General features: G+C 40.5%; 1 protein-coding gene across 1 annotated transcript in view; it reads right to left on the minus strand.

Annotated features, from left to right (window-relative positions):
* Positions 1–7,098: 7,098 nt before the first annotated feature.
* LOC121018809 (zinc finger protein 708-like) overlaps positions 7,099–21,699 on the minus strand; it is a 34,236-nt gene continuing 19,635 nt past the window's right edge. The window contains exons 3-4 of the mRNA XM_040457840.1: positions 19,865–19,991; positions 7,099–11,915 (exon numbers count right to left, since the gene is read on the minus strand). Coding sequence (XP_040313774.1) covers positions 9,982–11,915; positions 19,865–19,991 — 2,061 coding nt within the window. The 3' untranslated portion in view covers positions 7,099–9,981. The remainder of the gene's footprint in view (positions 11,916–19,864; positions 19,992–21,699) is intronic.

Consider the following 21,699-nt stretch of genomic DNA (forward strand, 5'->3'; position numbering starts at 1 on the left):
TTTGGCTCTCTCCCACTCTAACCTCTTTTTTTTTTTTTCCTTCCCCTCCCCCATGGGTTCCTGTTAAGTTTCTCAGGATCCACATAAGAGTGAAACCATATGGTATCTGTCTTTCTCTGTATGGCTTATTTCACTTAGCATCACACTCTCCAGTTCCATCCACGTTGCTACAAAAGGCCATATTTCATTTTTTCTCATTGTATTTTTAGATTTCAACTATTTTTTATGCTTTTGGATAACAATTTTCAACTGAGTGCTTTTGAAGAAACTGTAGGGTTTTTTTTTTGTTGTTGTTGTTGTTGTTTATTTACTTTTGAGAGAGAGAGGGAGACACAGAATCCAAAGCAGGATCCAGACTCTGAGCTGTCAGCACGCATGCAGGTGTGGATCTGAAACGCACACACTCTAAGATCATGACTTGAGCTGACTTGGGATGCTTAACCAACTGAGTCACCCAGGCACCCAGAAGACTGTATCAATTTTAATCCAACTAGGAATCAGTCAGATGTCAATTGTCAATAACATTATATGTTTATTTGTTGTGTCAATATTAAATGTACATTTTTGGTATATGACATACCCTGTTTGTTTCTTTTCATGGTAATTTGTCAAAGGTTGTTTCATCCTGGGTAGGCTGTCATATGGTATTCTTGTCTTTACCTATTTGTGGGTGAGTTTACATTCTCTTTGAGAAGCAAACAGGTTTTTGAATTTAAGGTAATTTTTTTTACCTTGGGTTGGTAATCTTATTTTATGTGAGTTCTTCCTTCTAAAACCCTGGGAAATGAGTATGGTATGTTCATTTATCGAGGAGGGTTTGGTTGCTGGGTGAGCCTTCCTGGGAGTAGAGTTTGTTTCCCTTCTTTTGCATTATCTTAAAAATAATATTAAGAATAATATTAGAGGTGAGGGCACAAGTATACACAGCAGAGTGGGAGATAGTAAAGAAGGCTGCAATAGAGGCTCTGAGGAAAATTTGATGGGTCAATCATTTGCATTTGTGTATTTGGTCGATTTGAATGTGTGACTGTCAATGGTCAGCCCAGAACCAGAAGACGAGATGCAACATATTAACTTGGGAGCACAGTTTGAACCAGAAAGGTGAAACTGACTCCCCAAACTGTAAGTCCTTTCTCTCCTCTATGTGAGTCTGAATGTCAGGAAAGTATGAATGCCAACTTGGGTGGCCCAGCAGGTAGAAAAGTCAGGAACTCTGTTCTCAGAAGGGAGGATCAGAGACTAGCAGTGGATCTGTGGAGAACAATTTTGTGGTGTAAGCGGTAATTTTTGACAGAATCTGAAGGGAGAAGTCTCTGTTAGGGTCTGCAAGCCCCATGTAGGCAGAGGTACTATTCCCAATTCATATTCTGGGGCAGCTGAGCTGTGTACCCACAATATTAGGCCTGAAGTATGAAACCGGCAACTGGGAACGTGAGAAGTTCCACTGGAGAGGTGGGACTGACGGTTGGCTTATGAGTTTCTACTACACAGTGTGGTGCTGGGTAACCAGATCCCACTCGCCATCCTTCTCTGTGGTCCTGTGCATTGCGGGAAGGGCCTCATCCGGGTCCTGGAGGGCTTCACCTACATTCTCTCTGTGCACATGTGGGAAGCTTTGGCAACAGGAAAGACAGAATTGGGAGAGGGCATCAAAAACTCTTGGTATGATAACGGAGTCTGGGTGACGCAGTCAGTTGAGTATCCGTCTTTGACTCAAGTCATGATTTAGCAGTTTGTGCTTTGGGCGCTGCTTGGGGCTCTGTGCTCACAGCTCAGAGTCTGGAGCCTGATTCAGATTCTGTGTCTCCTTGTCTCTCTGCCCCTAACCCACGTGCACTCTTTCTCTGTCTCTCTCAAAAATAAATAAACATTAAACAGAAGAGAAAGAAAAAATCTGGATGTGGTTACAACATTGTTCAGAGGGAGGACTGGTCTGGACATAGACTCTGGTGTCAGTTTATCAAAAATGTGAACTCAGGTGTGTGGGCTTGGTTGAGGTGGGATTCAAGGCTAGTGCCTAGAGACCTGGGATGGTGGGAAAAGGAGCACATGAATGCAGGTTTTGGCCCTGGAGGATCTATTGGTGCCACCCATCCTCTGTGAGTGTGTGCATCATTTGTTGGGGAAACTCTGTCTGTGCAGGAGGTACCCAAGGGTGAAATCTGGGCAAGGGAGGGCAGAGTCACACTGGTGTCCTAGGTGCATGTGCAAAGAGGATGGTGAGAGGCTGGGAAAGGTGTCATGCTGAGTCTTCTGCCCAAGTTGCAAGGGGGCAAGGTGTTCAAGCCATATGGGGAAAGTGATCAAAATGAAAAGAGGTACTGTGTAGGGTTAAAGATGAACTGATGTACATTCCAATTTTCAAGACTTAATTTGACCATTTAATTTGTCTTTCTTATTTGTATGCAAATAGACATGTTCCATCTGTAGGAAATGGTAGTAAGGTTTTTACAGAGACCATGTGGAGACAAAGCAAGGGCAGTGGTTGATTGGATATATCTTAAGCATTTCCCTTCTTTTTGGGAGTCTTCATTGACTGCAGTTATTTGCTTATATATTTTTTTTCCATTCAAGTGCAATGACTGAGAATTAAGTTGTGGTTTCATTACAGAGGCTGCCATGGCATTAGAGCCTCCTCAGGTTATGGCTTCCCTAGTTAATTTACTTCACAGTGGAAACACATTTAGTAGGATACTACCAGATTTATGTTTTTGTTGTTGCTGTCATTGTGTTTTGTTTTTCTTTTCTTTTTGTTCTTTTTTCTTTTTTCATTTTTTTTTTGTTTGTTTGTTTTTGAGAGTGAGATAGTGCAAGCAGGGGAAGAGCGGCAGAGGATAGAGAAAGTCTTAACAGGCACCATGCTCAGAGTGGGGCCCAACTCATGGCTGGATCCCACAACCCTGGGAATATGAGCTGGGCTCCAAATTCCAATGAGTTTTTCATCTGACTGAAACACTAGGGCACCTTGTTTGTTTGTTTGTTTGTTTGTTTGTTTGTTTGTTTGTTTTTTAATCCATTTGCCAGTGTGATTTAGCAATTGTCCACCCATTATAAGAATGGTTCTTATGGTACAACAATCCCATGTCCCAGAACTACCCAGTGAATTCATATATACAAACCAAACATCCACATTTCAAGATGTGTGTGATAACAGAAGACAGATACATTCAACCATGCAGTTGTATAAAAAAGAATGTTTCCACATGGAGGTTTTCTTTACAATTACCTTGGGATATGAGGTGTTTCTGTGTTGCAATAGATCCATCTCTACCTGTGTGAAAATGTCACCTTCATGTTGCATGGTTAAGGAAAGCATTGGATTAAGTCGATGTGACAATACTTATGTAAACATTGAACCAAGTGCAAACTATTTTAGTGTCTTTGTGTTATACAATTACAAATGCAATTTACATACACTGTGAAACTGCATAGTAAGCAGGATCCACCTCAACCTAAAACTGTTATGTATGATGATCGATCTATTATTGATGTAGGTAATTAATGGAGATTTTTACTTGATTTAAATACTTTATGAGTTTATCATTTTCATTTTACAATTAATGGCATGCCTAGGTGTAGTTGTGTTCTACCACTACCACAATCAATTGCATGCATTTAGGAACTATAAAAACATAATTCTGTCATTAATAAGTCTGAAATTCAGTGGACTTGGCTCAGCTTTCTGTGGAGGGCACTCTGGTGTTAAAATCAAGGTTCAAAACTGAGGGTTGATGGGGGGTGGGAGGGAGGGGAGGGTGGGTGATGAGTATTGAAGAGGGCATCTTTGGGATGAGCACTGGGTTTTGTATGGAAACCAACTTGACAATAAATCTCATTTATTAACAAAATAAAAATTAAAAAAAAATAAAATAAAAGTTCATGAGGCATTGGATCTACTTGGGAATGTCTACAAGCGCAGTCACTTCCAGGACCATTCAGGTTGTTGGCAGAATCCATTTTGTTACCATGGTTTCCACATGATCTCCATGGGCACACCTTGTGCATGGTTATGTCCGAAGAAGAGAAAAAGTGTTGAGTCTCACTGTTTACTCAAGGTTTCAACTGTGGTCCTTTATTGTCTATTCAGTTGAAAGGATTACTGGGTGTTTTATAGAAGTAAGTTTTTTGCCTTGTGGGCTGAACTTAGACACCACTCACAATTGTGAATCAAGTGCAAATCAGAGACTTAATGAGAATGAATCCATGATGTACAAAGGGACCCTGCAATTGTCATCTCCCCCATCTCCACCCCTCTGTGTCCCACATTGTGACCTCAGTCTCCACTCCTGATGCCTCTAGATATCCATGAAACCTGACTCTTTCCCTGCAAATGACACTTCTAGTCTTCTTCATTGCTCTTCTCAGTCCTGCAGGTGCACTTTTTTTTTAATTTGTATATGTTTGTTTAATTTTGAGAAAGTTTGAGCAGAGGAGGGGAAGAAAGTGAGAGGGACAGAGGATCTAAAGTGAGTTCAGCATGACAGCAGCAAGCCTGATGTGGGGTTCAAGCCCATGAACCGTTAGATCAAAACCTGTGTCGATGTTGGACACTCCACCTACTGAGGAACCCCGACACACGTATTTCTTTCTCTTTTAAAAAATAAAATAACATGTTCATTTGCTTTTGAGAAAGCATGAGCAAGGGACAGGTAAGAGAGAGCGGCAGGGGATCTGAAGCTCTCTGTATGACAGCAGCGAGCCCTATGCCATCAAGTGTATTTATACCTCTATACCAACAAAGCACGTTTCATGTGATCCCAGAGCCCTCATCCCGAATTTCCTCCCCTTCCACTGCCCCTAAATACTCCATTCTCCATTCTTTCTTCCTTCCCCATTCCAATACGTCAGCCCACTTCTTGTGTCTTTTATGTCCACTGCTCTCGTATGCCAGCCAACATTTATCAGGAGTCCTTAGTTTCCTCATGACCCTGCACTTATTATCCCCAACCCTACACTTCCTAACTTTCTCGTGAGCCCTCTAGCCTCCTGATGACCACCGTTCTCCCAGCTCTCAAGGTCCCCACCCACCCATGCTAACTCCCTGTGCCCATGATGTTTCCTAGGCATCATCTTTTCTTTCCACTCTTTCTCTGTGGTTGGAGCACTGAATACTCCCAGGACTCCAGTCACAGGCAACTATCTCCCTTCCATCCCTATCTTCTTTAATCCTTCATTGGCAAAAAGTTTCTATGCTCTCTACCCAACCTTGTCACTTCACTCCATTTGCCAATTAATTTGTCATCCATTATCCCCTCCTTCCTAGGACTTCTTTTACCCTCTTATTCTTGCAACACATATAGCCCAGCCTTACTCTCCCTGCCTACACTCCACTCCCAACCTAAAACCAGTAGTGCACCTTAACCCCTCAGTCACATTTCACAACTTAGTGCCCTTTAGCCTTAGTGTGGGTCACATAGTGTGTGTCAAATAAATATGCCTGTGTGCTAACCCTCAGTACCTGTAATTGTACCCTTATTGGGCAGTAAGCTCTTGGCAGATGTCTTTACATTAAAATGAGGTCATGCTAGATATGGGTCAATTTTACTCCAAAGACTGGTATCCTTATAAGAAAAGAAAAATGAAGACACACACAGAACAAGGTGTGATGATGAAGGCAATGATGGAGATACATCGACAAGCCAAGCCAGGCCAGGGACAGCTGGCAGTCCCCAGGAGTTAGAAAGAACAAAGACTCAATTCTTGAGCTGCCAACAGCTCCCTTCAGACTTCTAAGAACCTCCAGAACTGTGAGACAGTAATTCCTCAGTGTGCTTAGAATAAGAGACCACTGCGGCATTACTCATTTTAGCCAGTCTATATTGTATATATGCAGCATATTATCTACACAACTGACTATGGACACAAGTTATTTTCATGTCTTGGTTATTATGAATAATGGGGTATGTTGCTTAGTTTTTGCACATTTGTGAGTTTTCTAGTTTTGTCCTGTTACCTGACCTCTAGTTTCATGCCATTGTGGTTGAAAAGATGCTTGATAGGATTTCACTCATAAATTTATTAAGACTTGTTTTGTGTGCCAACATATAATCTATACTGGAGAATGTTCTGTGTGCATGTGTGAAGAATGTGTTTTCTGCTGCTGTTGGATGCAATGTTGTAAGTCAGTCTGCTGAATGTCCTTGAAGTCTGATGTTTCTACATTGATGTTGTGTCTGAATACTCAATCCATTATTGAAAGTGCAGTGCTGAAGTCCTGCACATCTTAATACATGCTGTATACATACATAGCTGCTCTTATGGGGGGTGAGGGGGAGGATAAATATTTATACAAGTTCTTTCCTTTGGTGGAATTGACTCCTTTATTTTTTCAGTTTTGTTCTTAGCAAAAGCAGCTTATATTTATTTCAAAAAACTATAAACGTTTACCATATCTCTATAAAAGAAAATGATTTTAAAAAGTGATGCATATGTATCCAAATGTGACCAAATCAACACAACAATTCAATGCACAATAAGAGTATTATGTAACTCATGGAACAAAAAGCAACACACAACTAAATGTTTTGTCAATACAAATGGTATACACATATACAAACCTACAGCTTAGTGCAACACAAACAAATCCTAAGTACATGGGATAGCTACCTTTCTCCTACATTCAAGGAGTGAATGTCTTCTATGTAGTAAATAGACATAGAATGTACAAAAACTTTAGTCACATATAGGGTAGTCTAAAAAGTGTGAACAAAGTGAATTAAATGCAGGGTTACCTTATGGGAAGATGCACATTTCAGAAAGAACTCAAAATCCACTATATTGACACGGTGATCCACAAAAAACCCATCATTGCAAATGTACACCAACAACTGCCCAGAAATATCAGAAATCTTACTGTGAGATATTATGGTACCCTGCCTGAAACAAAAAATAACTTGCTTGATGGCTTAAAAGAGCAGATAACAATGAAAATTAAATAATATGTGAGTGAAAATAATTGCAAGGTATAATAGTACAATGTTCAAAAAGTGAATACTCTGGGAAAGATGTATTAGCCTGTACAAGTTGGTTTCAATCAACTATTGGCTGCTTTTGCAGTAAATTACCAAGATTTCATTGCAACAGTATTTTCCCACACACATCAAAATCTTGAAGTATTAGCCTTTCCAACTTGTCATTTACCCTTCTTTTTTTTTTTTCCGCAACCCTCTAAACAGAGCAATCTGTTTTTGAAAATCAAGTAGCCATTTCAAGGAGTCATAAGATACAGATGTTCAGAAACATTACACAAACTACAATTCAGGCATCTGCACAAACACCACCAACACTTATGGGAAAAGGTGTTTCTTTTCAATGTGGTCAGTACATGAGTTAAAAAACCATACTATTATTGTCATCCAAAAGCAAAACGGGAGCAAACTTTATTGCCTTCTGCCAAACAAAACTAAATGCCAAACATTAACTGAAAACCCTGCACAAACTGACCCCTTTGTTTAATACTGACCTTTGCCATGCCTTATTATAGTTCTTGCACTCAAGACTATTTTGTCTGAAGCATAGCTACCCCATTTCTTTTGGTTTCTGATTGTATGCAATATCGTTTTGAATATCTGCCCTTTCAGGCTGAGTGTGTCCTGAGAGCTGATGTGAGTCTCATGAAGGCAGCATAGCACTGAATCTTGGATTCCTTTCCATTCAGCCAATGTCTATCTTTTGATTGGGGAATTTAATCCCTTTATATTTAAAGGAAGTATTGATACAGGCAAGGAGTTTCTGTTGTCATTCTTTTCATGGTATTCTTGCTACTTTAGAATTCTTCCTCCCATCCTTATCCATTTTCTCTTTACCTTTGTGATCTGATGAGTCTCAAGAATAGTAAACCCTGATTCTTTCCTCTTTATCTTTTGGGTATCAATTACCAGTTTTGCTCAGTGGTTACCATGAGGATTCAGAAGACATGACAGTCTATTTTATGTACAGCTTAATTTTGCCTACTGAACTTATTCCAGGCCTGAGTTGACTCTTCAAAAATGTGAATGTAGAATCCTAGCCATTTTAGGAAGGTTTTGGTATACTCTTTCTGATATCTGTGAACATTTCTTCCTTTCAATCATATCAGTCGATATTCTGTACTTGTAGCTATTGCTATCATGAACCTGCTTCACGTTTTGAGTGGACTGACCCTCTTTTTCCTTAAAGACTAATTAGTACAACATGTTATTTGTAATACACACTTTTAGTTGAAATAAATGGACAATGGTGTCCTGAACACCTCTTTCATGATAATTACAACAAGGTTAGAGGCACAGAAAGTATCTCCATATAGATTTTATTCAACTCTTCTCCTTCACCTTCCATGGAAAATTACATATGTATGAGTCCCACCTAAGAAAGAAGGGAACTCATATCACTGATGTAGCAACACTCAGCCACATACAAACACCCACTAGGAGTAAATGAATTTTCTGAAGTGATTTGAGAATAAGAGGTATATTAATGTTTACTAGCCACAAATCTTAAATAAGGTTAATGTAAAAATATTGAGATTATACCTATGCAAAACTCCATCCCTTTTATCATTTAAAGCATAATAGCATATACATTATCTAAATGTTTAACTTTGTATTATTCCTTCTAATAAGTATTTTGATGTAATGTCTGAACACACTGACTTATTGCTTTCTGCTGTGAATCCTGTGACACGTGTTGACATGTTATGTTCAGTTAAATATATTTTTAAATACTTCTTTCAACTTACTTTCCTTTTGGTACTCTCTGCTGTTTTCCAAAAGGCATATTTATGAACAAGGGCTTTGCTCATGCATTAGGTTTGTATGGTTTCAACTCAACATGCATTTGGAGATATTGAATAAACATTGAATTCCAGATGAAAGCTTTGTCATTCTCTTTACATTTTAGAGATTTCCTCTGATATGGGAACTATGATGTTGAATAAGCTAGGACTTCCACCTAGGGGTTTGCCACATTCATCACATTTGCAATGTTCCTCCTATGTATGAACAATGTGATGGTGAGTAAGGCTTGAGCCATGTGAAACGTTTCACCACATTCTCTACAATTATAAAGTTTCTTTCAAGTATGAAGTTGGTGGTGTGGAATGAGGCTTAAGCACTATTAAAGGGCTTCCCAGATTCTTTCTATGTGTAAAATCATCTCTATAACACATTCTCTAACAAGAAATCAGGGATCAGCATTGGTTTAACTCTTGCCACATAGTTTACTTGTGTATCGTTAATCTTCAATATGGATTCTGTGATGTGGAGTAGCATTGAGCAGTCCTTAAAAGTTCTCTCACAGTCTTGGGGCTCCTGGGTAGCTCAGTCGGCAAAGCATCCAACTTCACCTCAGGTCATGATATCGCGACTTGTGGGTTCGAACACTGCCTCAGGCTCCGAGCTATCTGTGCCGACAGCTCGAAGCCTGGAACCTACTTTTGATACTGCGTGTCTCTCTCTCTGCTCCCTCCTACTCATTCTAAGAAAAAAATTTTTAAAAATAAAAAGAAGTTCTCTCACAGTCTTAAACTCTGTCTTAAACGTTTGCTCCAAGATGATTTGTGTGATATTGAATAAAGGGTGATTGGTGATTAAAACCTTTTGCACATTCATTGCATTGGTAAGGATCTCTCAAGTATGAATTTTGTCATGTCGAGTAAGTTTTGAGTGTTTGGTAAAGGCCTTGCCACATGCCTTATATGGTAAGCTTTCTCTCCAGTATGAATTCTGTGATGGTCAATAAGGGTGACTGCAACCTAAAGGCCTTGCCACATTCTTGACATTGGTAAGGTTTCCCTCCAGTATGGATTCTGTGATGCAGAATAAGGCTAGAACCAGAAACAAGGTTTTGCTGCATTTGTTACATTGGTAAGATTTCTGTCTGGTATGAATTCTGTGATGTTGAGTAAGGATTCAGTATTCACTCAAGGTCTTGCCACATTCTTGACATTTGTATGGTTTCTCTCTGGCATGAATTCTCTCATGTCAAGTAAACTGTGAATACACCTTAAAGGCCTAGCCACATTTGACATTTGTAAGGTTTTTCTCCAGTATGAGTTCTGTGATGTTTACTAAGGTGTGAGTTTTGGATAAAGGACTTGCCACATTCTTGACATTGGTAAGGTTTCTCCCCAGTATGGATTCTGTGATGCCGAGTCAGGGTTGAGTATTCACTAAAGGCCTTGCCACAGTCTTGACATTTGTGAGGTTTCTCTCCGGTATGAATTCTGTGATGTTGAGTGAGTAGTGAGGAACGGGTAAAGGCTTTTCCACATTCTTGACATTGGTAAGGTTTCTGTCCAGTATGCATTCTATGATGTTGAATAAGGGATGATTGCTGGCTAAAGGCCTTGCCACACTCTTGACATTTGTGAGGTTTCTCTCCAGTATGCATTCTGTGATGCTGTCTAAGGCACGATTGCTGGCTAAAGACCTTGCCACATTCTTGACATTGGTAAGGTTTCTCTCCAGTATGCACTCTATGATGCTTACTCAGGGATGACTGCCGGCTAAAGGCCTTGCCACATTCTTGACATCTGTAAGGTTTCTCTCCAGTATGCATTCTGTAATGCTGAGTAAGGGATGATTGCTGGCTAAAGGCCTTGCCACATTCTTGACATTGGTAAGGTTTCTCTCCAGTATGAATTCTGTGATGTTGATTAAGGTATGAGTGCCATTTAAAGGACTTACCACATTCTTGACATTTGTGAGGTTTCTCTCCAGTATGCGTTTTGTGATGTTGACTAAGGGATGATTGCTGGCTAAAGACCTTGCCACATTCATGACATTTGTGAGGTTTCTCTCCAGTGTGGATTCTGTGATGCTGAGTAAGGGATGATTGCTGGTTAAAGGCCTTGCCACATTCTTGACATTTGTAAGGTTTCTGTGCAGTATGGATTTGACTGTGTGCGTGAAGTGATGACCCACCCTTAATGGTTTGACCACCTTGCTCACATTTGTCAATTTTCTTTGCAGTATGTGTTTGCTGATGTTGAGATAGTGTTGAGTGCCTGTCAAAGGTTTTGCCACATTCCTTGCAAATGTACCTTTTCTCTCCAGTACCACTTGTCTTACAGGTATTTAGACTTAATGATTGACTAAACATGTTTCCAGATTCGTTACCTGTGTATGGGTTCTCCCCCACATGAATCCTTTGATGATCAGCAATACTGGAGGACTGCTTCAGAGCTTTCCCACATTCATCATATTTAGAAGTAATTTCTCCCCTCTGTGTACTCTTACTATTGGTACATTTGGAGTTTGGGTAAAAGACTTCCTCATCTTTATTAGGTTCAAAATGGTTTTCTTGCAGAGGAGTCCTCAGACATTTGCTAACATGGGATCCCTGGTTAGACTGTGTCTCAGATTCACTGTATTGAGCCAGTGTATCTCCATTGAAAATGTACTGGTAATGTTGTAGGGTCACCTCCTCTGTGAAGCACCTCCCAAATTGAGACGTCCTAGGCCTTTCATCTTCATTTTTGAATCTCTGAGTTTTAGAACTATTTGACTGAAAGGTCAATCCAATCCCACTTTCACAATGGTTCAAAGCATTGTTTTCAGCGTGGTTGAGGTGACTTTCCAAATGTTCCAAATTTTCGTTGCACAAATATGTATGTTTGCATGTTTGATTGGAACTTCTGCTTACAGATGCACACTGCTTTGCACAAATAGTGGATGTAAAAAGGGCGGTTTTCCAAGATGTTTTATGTCCTTCACTGCTTGTGGCCATGAAGTTCTTGTTATGGGCAGTCCTCTCAATTGGACCACATCCTTCATGAAACTTCTGATGCACTTCATTCTTTCTACTACTGTCCCAGTTTATCATTAAGTGTAAATTCTCAAGGGCATGATGTTTCCCTGTACCCAGTGACACATTTTGTGAAGAGGTTTCTATGCATGGTTTTGGCAGGAGGTTCTGGGTGCCATGTGAAGATATAGCTGAAAGATAGCAAATAACAAAAAAAGGAACATCATTCCAATTACTACTCTCACATGAATGTACTGACAACTTCTAATATACAACCTTCAAATCAGTCAGAGAATGTCAGGAAGATGGTTGAGAAGGATTCATCAGGACTTCATTCTTCCTTGACACAGAAATTTACACACAATGTGCTGAAGACATAGCCTAATAGATCCTTCTGTAGTTGTTCAATGGTGTAGCACAAATCACATTCCTATGCCACAAAGAATCAGGAAAGTACTTTATGAGCCAAAATTTAGAAGGACATTTAATTTAAAACTCAAACAGAAATGATGAAAATACGATATAGAAAAAGTAGGAATAAAACAACAGGACAACTTTGTTTTTACAAATAACCCAAAAATTTTACAGACCTATACCACCATCAACTAAGGATGAAAAATTGAAGTTCACCTAAAATCAGAAGTGAAGAAGTAAAACAAGACACAGTACATGTGATATCATAGAAATAAAAGTAATTATAATTGGGAAAAAGGATAATAACATGCTAACAAATATGTATCCAAAAAATAAAAAAATATTTCAAAAAAGGTATAACCTACCTGACATCATCATGGATTAAAGAACATGATGAAAGGGAAACCTGAGTGGCTTAATTGGTTGAGTGTCCAACTCTTGATTTTGACTCAGGTCATGATCTTCGGGTCATGTGATGGACCCCCATATCAGGCTCTGCCCTAAGCAAGAAGCCTGCTTAAGATTCTCTCTCTCTCTCTCTCTCTCTCTCTCTCTCTCTCTCTCTCTCTCTCTCCCTCCCTCTGCCTGCTCCCCCACTCACTGACTCTCTCACACTCAAAAAAAAAAAGAATAAAGTCAACAGATCTACAACTACTAAGTAGATTAAAACTGTAATAAATAAACTCCCAACAAGGAAGTCCTGTGCCACATGAATTCACAGGATCATTCATAGACACACATAACAACGTACTAGAAATCTCCCCCAAACATTTCTGGGGAGGGAAGAGAAGGGAGATTATGAAACCACTTGATCATATGAGCATTAACAGGTTATCAAAGCCAAAGGAAGATGCAACAAGTATACAAGAATATGAATTACTATCTGTGGGGAATATTCATAAAAGTCCACCATAAAAATAAGCAAATAAAAAAAAAATAAGCAAATAGGGGAGCCTAGGTGCCTAAGTCAGTTAAGCACCCAACTCTTGACTTCAGCTCATGTCATGATCTCAGCTGGGAGATCAGGCCCCATGTCCAGCTCATTGCAGACTGTGAAACCTGCTTGGGATCCTCTTTCCTCCTCACTCTCTGCCCCTCCCATTCTCCTCTTCCTCCTTCTCCCTCTCAAAACAAATAAACAAAAAGCAAACTGAATCAAAAGCACATTTTACCATTTTACAACACAATCAACTGGGAATTCTTCCTGAAATTCAAGGGTGTTTCACCATATGGCAAACTATTGAGTTGGGACTGCACGTTACAGACTAAAGATCACAAAGAGAGGATAATCTCAATTGATACAGGACAGGAAGTGAGCATATTGGACACCATTTCACGATTAAAGATACTCAATAAAGGAGAAATCAAAGGAAACTTAACCTAATAAAGATCAGGTATGTGTGAAAAGCTGAAATCTAACATAATCAATGAGGAGACCAAAAGCTCCTCCTATAGGATCAGAAAAAAAGGTAATGAAGTCACTCTCCCACTTTCATTCCTCACAGTACTGGGACTCTTCACAACAATTAGGCAAGAAAAAATACATAAAAGGAGACCAAATTGGGGGCGCTTGGTTGGCTCAGTCAGTTAATTGTCTGACACTTGGTTTTCAAGTGGCTCCTGATCTGACACTTTGTGAGTCTGAGCCCCTTTGACCCCTCTGCATTTCAAGACTATCCTTGAACATGTCTTGGAGGGCTTTTCCAGTGACCACAAACTCTTTTAGTTTCTGTTTGACTAGAAATCGCTTTTCTCCCCTTTAGTCTGGATGATAGTCTTCCTGGATACAGTATTCCTAGCTTCATATTTTCCCCATTCAGCATTTTGAATCTACCTTGTCCCCCCATCAGGGTTGCCAAGTTTCTGTTGAGAAATCTTGAGCTGGCCTTATGGTTTGTTCATGATAGGTGAAATACTTCTTCCACGTTGCTGCTTTTAAGATTTTGTCATTCTCGTCATCGTTTGCAAACCTGATTCCAACATGTCTTGGTGCTGGCCTCCTTTTGGTGATTTCAGTGGAGTTCTGTGCCTCCTGAGTCTGCAGGTCTGTTTCCTTCAACTGATTAGGGATGCTTTCTGATATTATTCCCTGAAACAACTTCTCTAACCCCCTTTCTCGTCTTCTTCTGTGACCCCTGTAATATACATGTTTTCACTTTTGATGGAGCCCCTGATTTCCTAAGTCTATTACATGTTGCCTAAGTCTCCTCTCTCTGTCTGTCTCACTCTCTCCACCTTAAGCTTCACTATTTTCCATTATTTTGTTTTCAAGGTCACTAATTTGCTGCTCTAATTCCCCCAACCTGCTGTTCATTGAATCAATGTGTTTCTCATCTCATTTATTGCATTCTGCATCTCTCATCCTTTGTTGAGCCTCTTGTCTCTGTGTTAAGAGCCTCACTGCTGTTGTCTTTTCACAAGCCCGGTGAGTATCCATAATCTAGTTCCTTCAGTTTACTATTGAGAATGTTACTGACAAAGGTTTCACTTAGAACTCTGGCTGTGGCCATAACTTGTTCTTTCATTATGGATAAAATCTTCCATCTTGGCATTTTGTCTAAGTCTCTGGCACCCTCTGTATGTTAAAACATCCAGTTATGTCTCCTGCTCTATCGTTCTGGCCAGTGGTCTGCCGAGGCTCTCCTTTCCAGGGTTTGGACCCTGTCCTCAATGGATTGAATTTTAACTAGTTATGCTGTGGGCTGCTTGTGAGATGAGACCTGACATCACCTCTACCAGAACTGAGGCCCTACAGAACTGTGTGGTCACATGAGGTGTGGGAAACAGCTTAAGCAAATCTCTTGGGGAGGGGACAGCCTTGCTGGGATTGAGTCAGGCTTGACTGAGAAGGGCAGTCCCACTAGAGGATAGGGGCTTGGGGCTTGTTGTAAGCAAGGCAGACAGCCAGTGTCCCCGCTGTGCCCTTTCTCTCAGGGTGCTCTGTGTTCCTGCTGAGGAGGATGGGAAGGAAATAGAACCAGCCAGCTCATTTGTTCCCATCATGCACCTCATTGAAGGGCCCCCTAGGATATCAAATAATCTCACTCATGTGTGCCCCACGTGCTCTTCACATTGCTGTTTCCATGCTGTCTACCCTCAAGTTGTGGGCCTACCTTCTGTTCAGGAGCACTGCAGTGCCCTGTAGGATCTTTCTCAGCCAAGCTTGCTGATCTTGAAAACTCGAGGCTTGAAGCCACACTGCTTGCAAGAACACACAAAATGAAGGTCTTCTCATTTTCCAAGACAATCACACTAGGGAAATGTTCTCCTTGTGCATTCTCCTTTGGGCTCCACTCTCCTACCTTACTCCACAACCACAGCTCCTGCTTTCAGCAGCACTATAATCTGTTGCTCCCCCAACCAAATCTCTATACTTTCTACAATCTTCGATGTGCGTCTTCTGTCTCATTAGCTGAGTAGTTCCTCTGTCAGTCTTAAGGTTGCTTTTTGGGATACTCAGGATGGCTTGGTGGTTATCTAGATGTGTGTGGGGGATGTGATGAGGGTAGGGTACTCCTAGTCTGTCACGATACGATCTTCTTTTTCTCTGAAGAATCCCTATTTTTTTTAATTTTTAATTATTTTATTGGATAAAGAGAGTTTGTGCAACTAGGGAGAGGGGCACAAGGAGGCCGAGACTCTCAAGCAAGCTCCATGCGGTGTGAAGTCTGAGGCAGGGCTTGATCCCATGACCTTGGGATCATGACCTGAGCCAAATCAACAGTCAGAAACTCCACCAATGGAGTCACCCAGGTGCCCCTGAAGATTCCTCATTTTGAAAAACTTATTCAAACTCACACAAATTTTATAAAATTGGAGATTACAAACCCAACACACAAAAATTCATTCTTTATACACAACAAAGAACAATTCCCCCCAAAATACAATTACAGTTATATTATTTTCACAAAGAATAAACTTCTTAAGACTTATAATAATGCTAGAGGTCAAAACTAGTGAAATGAAAACTATAAAATATTGTGAAGAATAGAAAGAAGTGAAAACACATCCATGTTCTTACATTGGAATACTTAAAATTACCCAACTGTCAGTACACTCTAAGTGATCTACTGATCTTGCGACCTCCACCAAATTCCCAATGACATTTTTGGCAGAAAGATCACAACCAAATGGAACATTCACATAGGTATTGCAGGATAATATATACCCACAATAATCTTGAAACAGAGTACTCTGGTGGCACCAAACTTCCTGATTTACAACATACTATAAAATCACTTATCAAAATAATGTACTACAGAAGAAAACAGAGACACAGAATAAGGAAAAAGTGATGGTGACCTACACGTGCACTTCAATGTCAATGTGTATGAAAACAGAGCATCTTCTTAAAACTCACATTCTGATTTGGATTTTTAGGTGGGGCCTGAGTTTCTACATTTCTCACAAGCCTAAAACTCATGCCAACATCCTCACTTCAAGAGCCACACTTCTATATTCCAAGAAGAAAAAAAAAAAAAAAAAAAAAAGAAAGAAATCACGGAGGACTTTGAACTTGAAGAATAATGAGGAAATTACTACTCCTCATATCATGAACAGAAACAACCATTCTCCTTGAACACTTACTACACAGTACAAACCATTCTAACAGTTTTGCATAAATTCACCCACCAATCCCAGTAACTTATGAGAACAATAGTATTGTTTTTCATCTTTCAAAAGAATATGTGGCACAATTGCAGTAATGTGTCTTTATCCAGATTATCTGACTTAATTCGCCTAAGAGAAACACACTAACCATTATACAGAGATCATCCTTTAAGAAGGTTCACAGAAAGTTTCAACATGACAATGGTAACACAAATATGATAAAACCACAAAACTGAGTAACATAAAGCGAAAAGTGAGGATACCACATAAAATACGAATATTACTAATTGAATACAAAAGAATAAAAGTGATAGAATAAAATGTTTACCCTCCTTAAAACTAAGAAATGTTGGGGCGCCTGGGTGGCGCAGTCGGGTAAGCGTCCGACTTCAGCCAGGTCACGATCTCGCGGTCCGGGAGTTCGAGCCCCGCGTCAGGCTCTGGGCTGATGGCTCAGAGCCTGGAGCCTGTTTCCGATTCTGTGTCTCCCTCTCTCTCTGCCCCTCCCCCGTTGATGCTCTGTCTCTCTCTGTCCCAAAAATAAATAAACGTTGAAAAAAAAAAAAAAACTAAGAAATGTTTTCAATAAGTAAAGCTTATACATCTATTGGGGGAGAAGGGTTTTGTGACTTGCTAACACCACAAACATACACACTCACAAATAGAAATAGGTATTGTTTTTGAGTCTTTTATAGCATTGAAAGTCTAGGTCTCAATTCTCTTTTGTGCTGGATTACATTTTACAATTTGAAGGCATTTGAACACATATGATGCATATTTTCTTTTTCTGGAGCAACAGAAAAGAGGTAAGGAAAAGTATCTATGGGTCACACAGGCAGAATACAATGGAAATTTACAGGACTGAGCCCTGATTCACAATCTCTACTTCAAACAGCAATTCCTACAGCACACATAAAAGAAATCCTTCATTTTCCAAATCAGACAACAAACAAAGTGAAATGAAGGAGGAAGCTTCCAGAATAAATGAGATGATTATGTACATCTTCCTGTAAAGATACTTAATGATAACAGAGAAAATATATCCACCTTCTAGTGGAGGGATCCAGCATAGAGCACACAGGAAATAAGGAACCTGTAATGGGTCACATTGGGATCAAGTGCCTAACATTCTTCAAAGGACACATATGACAGCTGTGAAATAAACGTCCAGAACAAATATGTAATCAGTGTCTACATGCCAACATGAAAATATCCATTTTATTCAAATATCAAGCCAATAAAGCATGGCAAACAATTCAAATGATCATCTTAGAGAGACTCCTGGAGGAAGAGGGAACACGTAACTAAATGATATCAGGAAAACTCTGCAGGACCAACAGGTCAACCCAAATGATCTACCTCATACCTCATTAGGTGCATGCCATGTCAGAATTTTGATCTAATGAATCAGAAATGAATCTTATGAAGAAATTGAAAAAACGTTTCAGAAAGTGAAAACGTTTATGACAAAGACAAAGGAATTTGCTATTATACAAGAAAAAAAGTTGAAAATGATGTAGTTACTAAGAAATAATGTAACCATTGAGACTTCATTACAGGCTGTGAGTTCTAAGTTCTCAATGTTCTAGTTTTCTGGTGGCATTAATATTGGTAGGAATGCTAGAATACACAGACAAGTTAGTTCACCATTGAGGAATGGAACACATAGAGTGGAAATTTCTTATCGTTCATAAGAAAAATGAACTTCTGAAGTGAAACAGAGGATGAGATTTTCTCATTTTAGAAAGTGCTTTTTTATCTGATGAAAGTACTCAATCTCAGTGTTGTACGATGAAGATGAAAGCCTCAGTGGGGCGCCTGGCTGGCTCAGTTGGTTGAGCATCCGACTTCAGCTCAGGTCATGATCTCATGATCTGTGAGTTTAAACCCCACGTCAGGCTCTGTGGTGACAGCTCAGAGCCTGGAGCCTGCTTCTGATTCTGTGCCCCTCTCTCTCTGCCCCTCCCCCACAATGGCTCTGCCCATCTCTCGCTCGCTCAAAAATAAACTAACATAAAAATTTAAGAAAAGAATTAAAGCCCCAGTAGCATTGGGAAGCATAAACCAGAAATCACGTGATCCCTGTCCCCAGTGTTCCTGCGATTTGGGCACCAAACACAGTATGTCCACCACTACCCTGACACCCGTCTCACAGGAGGCAAAACAGAAATTGGCAATGGCTTAGGATAGAATGTCTCAGAAATATGGAGAATTCCCCAGGCTCTTCAATGCAATGGAGAAGCTCTCAGACTTTGGAGACCCTCAAGCTCCAAGGGGAGTCTCCTGGCACTCACTGTGGAGATGATGGACCATCACTGGAACTGAAGAAAGAATCCTTAGAGAATGTAAGAGCATGATGTGTTGGATAGCTGATGTCCTGCCATGAGAGGGACAGACATACTACTAGGCTTCTCAAACTAATTTCCATTCAAGGAGAGCTACTCCAGCCACATTTTAAGGTCTAGCTTCACCCTGTTTACATTTCACCTTTGTCATCTTTTTCATTCATGCCCAGCAACCTAGGGGTGAGGCTAGTCTTCTTTCTCTTCACATCCCAGAGCTCCCTCTTTTGTTCCAAAAAAAATGACCAGGTCTGGATTTGACACAGTGACACTTGGTTATCAGAAAAAAAAGGAATGTAAGTATTTCTCAGATTCTATCTTTCAACCCAATATTGTGCTCAGTACACAAGAGAGGACAGTGCAGAATTCTAGAAAATGATTTCCCAAATGCTGTGGCCCAACAGCCCCTTAGTACACTCAAGAGGAATTTCCAGTGTTCACATCATGACCTCACTTTCAAGTACTACCACTACAGGAATGAGTAGCAGTTGGGAGCATACGTGGGCAGTACCAATTTATGCCACTCAATGTTTACAATTACCACTCATCTATAGATGATGATGCTCTTACCTAACCTTAAAGAAGGAGAATCTACAGCTGAAAAGGACACCTCATGAAGATATTTCTCTGTATCTACAAACCCTTACTTCTTTCCCTGACTGCCGGGATCTGAATCCCAGTCATGCAAAGAGGATGTTTCCAAGAGACAGTCTTCAAAGGAAGGAACAAACCCGCGAGTGTGGTTTGGGAAGTCTGGAAGGAGTTATCCTCACCCAAGAAGAGGAGGTGTCCACAGGTCTCTAACATCACATCCCTGTACAGTTCTCGCTGACTCTGGTTCAGGCATCCCCATTCGTCCTGGGAGAATTCTATGGCCACATCCCTGAAGGTCAGCAGTCCCTGCAACAAATGCCACAGTTACCAAGTAGCCATAGGCAGCATTCATAATGGTACCTAAGATGCAGGAGGGAGTTAATGTCACCAGCTGGACCCCAAGACCTGACCTTCACTGCTTACTTGTTGATACCCACTGCCCTTAGTCCCTCATTTTATTTCACTTCTTCTTTCAACCTTATCTGTTACTTCAGGCAGCAACACCCCAGGGCCATCGTCTCTTGTGATGGAAACAGAATGTATACAACAAAAGGTAGGTCATCTGAGAAAGAGCTTATACCCACCCAGTCTGAGCTCATCCCCTGACTCACTCCTTAAGCAAGTAGACAGTGGTGTCAACCACGGGGAGAGGATTGTTACCATGACCTCATTATAATGCTAAACCCTCCACCTAAGAGCGAGCACAAACCTCATTTACTATGTAACATCCAGAGTATGTATAGAAGAGTTTGCTTTAAAAAAGAAAAAAATCGAATGTGTATTTATTTTTGAGAGAGAGACAGACAGAGCACGAGCACGGGAGGGACAGAGAGGGAGACACAAGAATCAGAAGCAGGCTCCAGGCTTTTGAGTTGTCAGCACAAATCCCAATGCAGGGATCACACTCACAAACTGCAAGATTTCGAGCATGCAGCCTGCAAGATCATGACCTGAGCTGAAGTTGGATGCTCAGCCAATTGAGCCACCCAGGCGCCCCTGTATACAACTGTTTTCTTCAGGGCCAAGTGCAACCTTATCACCACCTTTGCATAAGATGATGGGCTCTCCCTCTAATTCTCCACCCTGACTATATATGAAGCCATTCCCTTCCCAGGGTCTCTGCTTTGGAAGTGATTCCCTGTGATGTCCTTAATTGTTAAAATTCATATTTCCTTTGTGTGACAACCCCAGCTGGTATAGAATCTATCTGTGACTCACCAAGAAGTGAATTCCTGTTTCTTCAGGTACTTTAGGAAAACTGGTTCCGACTTAGAGGGGTTTCCTGCTTTCTGCAGAAAGATCTTTTTCAACACAATAATATGCTTTCATGTATTTTCTAACTTTGAGGTAAGAACCAGTATGAATATTGTGTTTATTCAAGCGAATTCATAAAATGAAGGCATCAACAAAGGCATCCACATTTTTAAATACTATATTCACATCACATAGTATACCTGGTGTCTCTTTCTTAGATGGAAAGTCAAGGTGTGTTACAATGTATGTAGCATATTCTAATATGAATTACAATTTCACAACGGTGTATTGGAAAGCTTTTTATTTTTTAAGTTTATATACTTATTTTGAAAGAGAGACAGACAGACAGAGAGGGGAGATGGTCAACAGAGTGGGAGAGAGAGAATCCCAAGCAGGGTCCCCACTGTCAGTGCAGAGTCTGACTTGGAGGTGCATCTCAGGAATCATGAGCTAACGACCTAAGCTGAAATCAAGAGTCAGATGCTTAACTGACTGAGGCATCCAAGTGTCCCTAGATTCTGCATTTCAACGTTTTTATTTATTTTTGGGACAGAGAGAGACAGAGCATGAACGGGGGAGGGGCAGAGAGAGAGGGAGACACAGAATCGGAAACAGGCTCCAGGCTCCGAGCCATCAGCCCAGAGCCTGACGCGGGGCTCGAACTCACGGACCGCGAGATCGTGACCTGGCTGAAGTCGGACGCTTAACCGACTGCGCCACCCAGGCACCCCTAGATTCTGCATTTCTAACAAGGTATTAG

Source organism: Herpailurus yagouaroundi, unplaced genomic scaffold (genome assembly GCF_014898765.1).
Source record: "Herpailurus yagouaroundi ecotype Mexico unplaced genomic scaffold, PumYag 220, whole genome shotgun sequence".
NCBI classification, from domain to species: domain Eukaryota; kingdom Metazoa; phylum Chordata; class Mammalia; order Carnivora; family Felidae; genus Herpailurus; species Herpailurus yagouaroundi.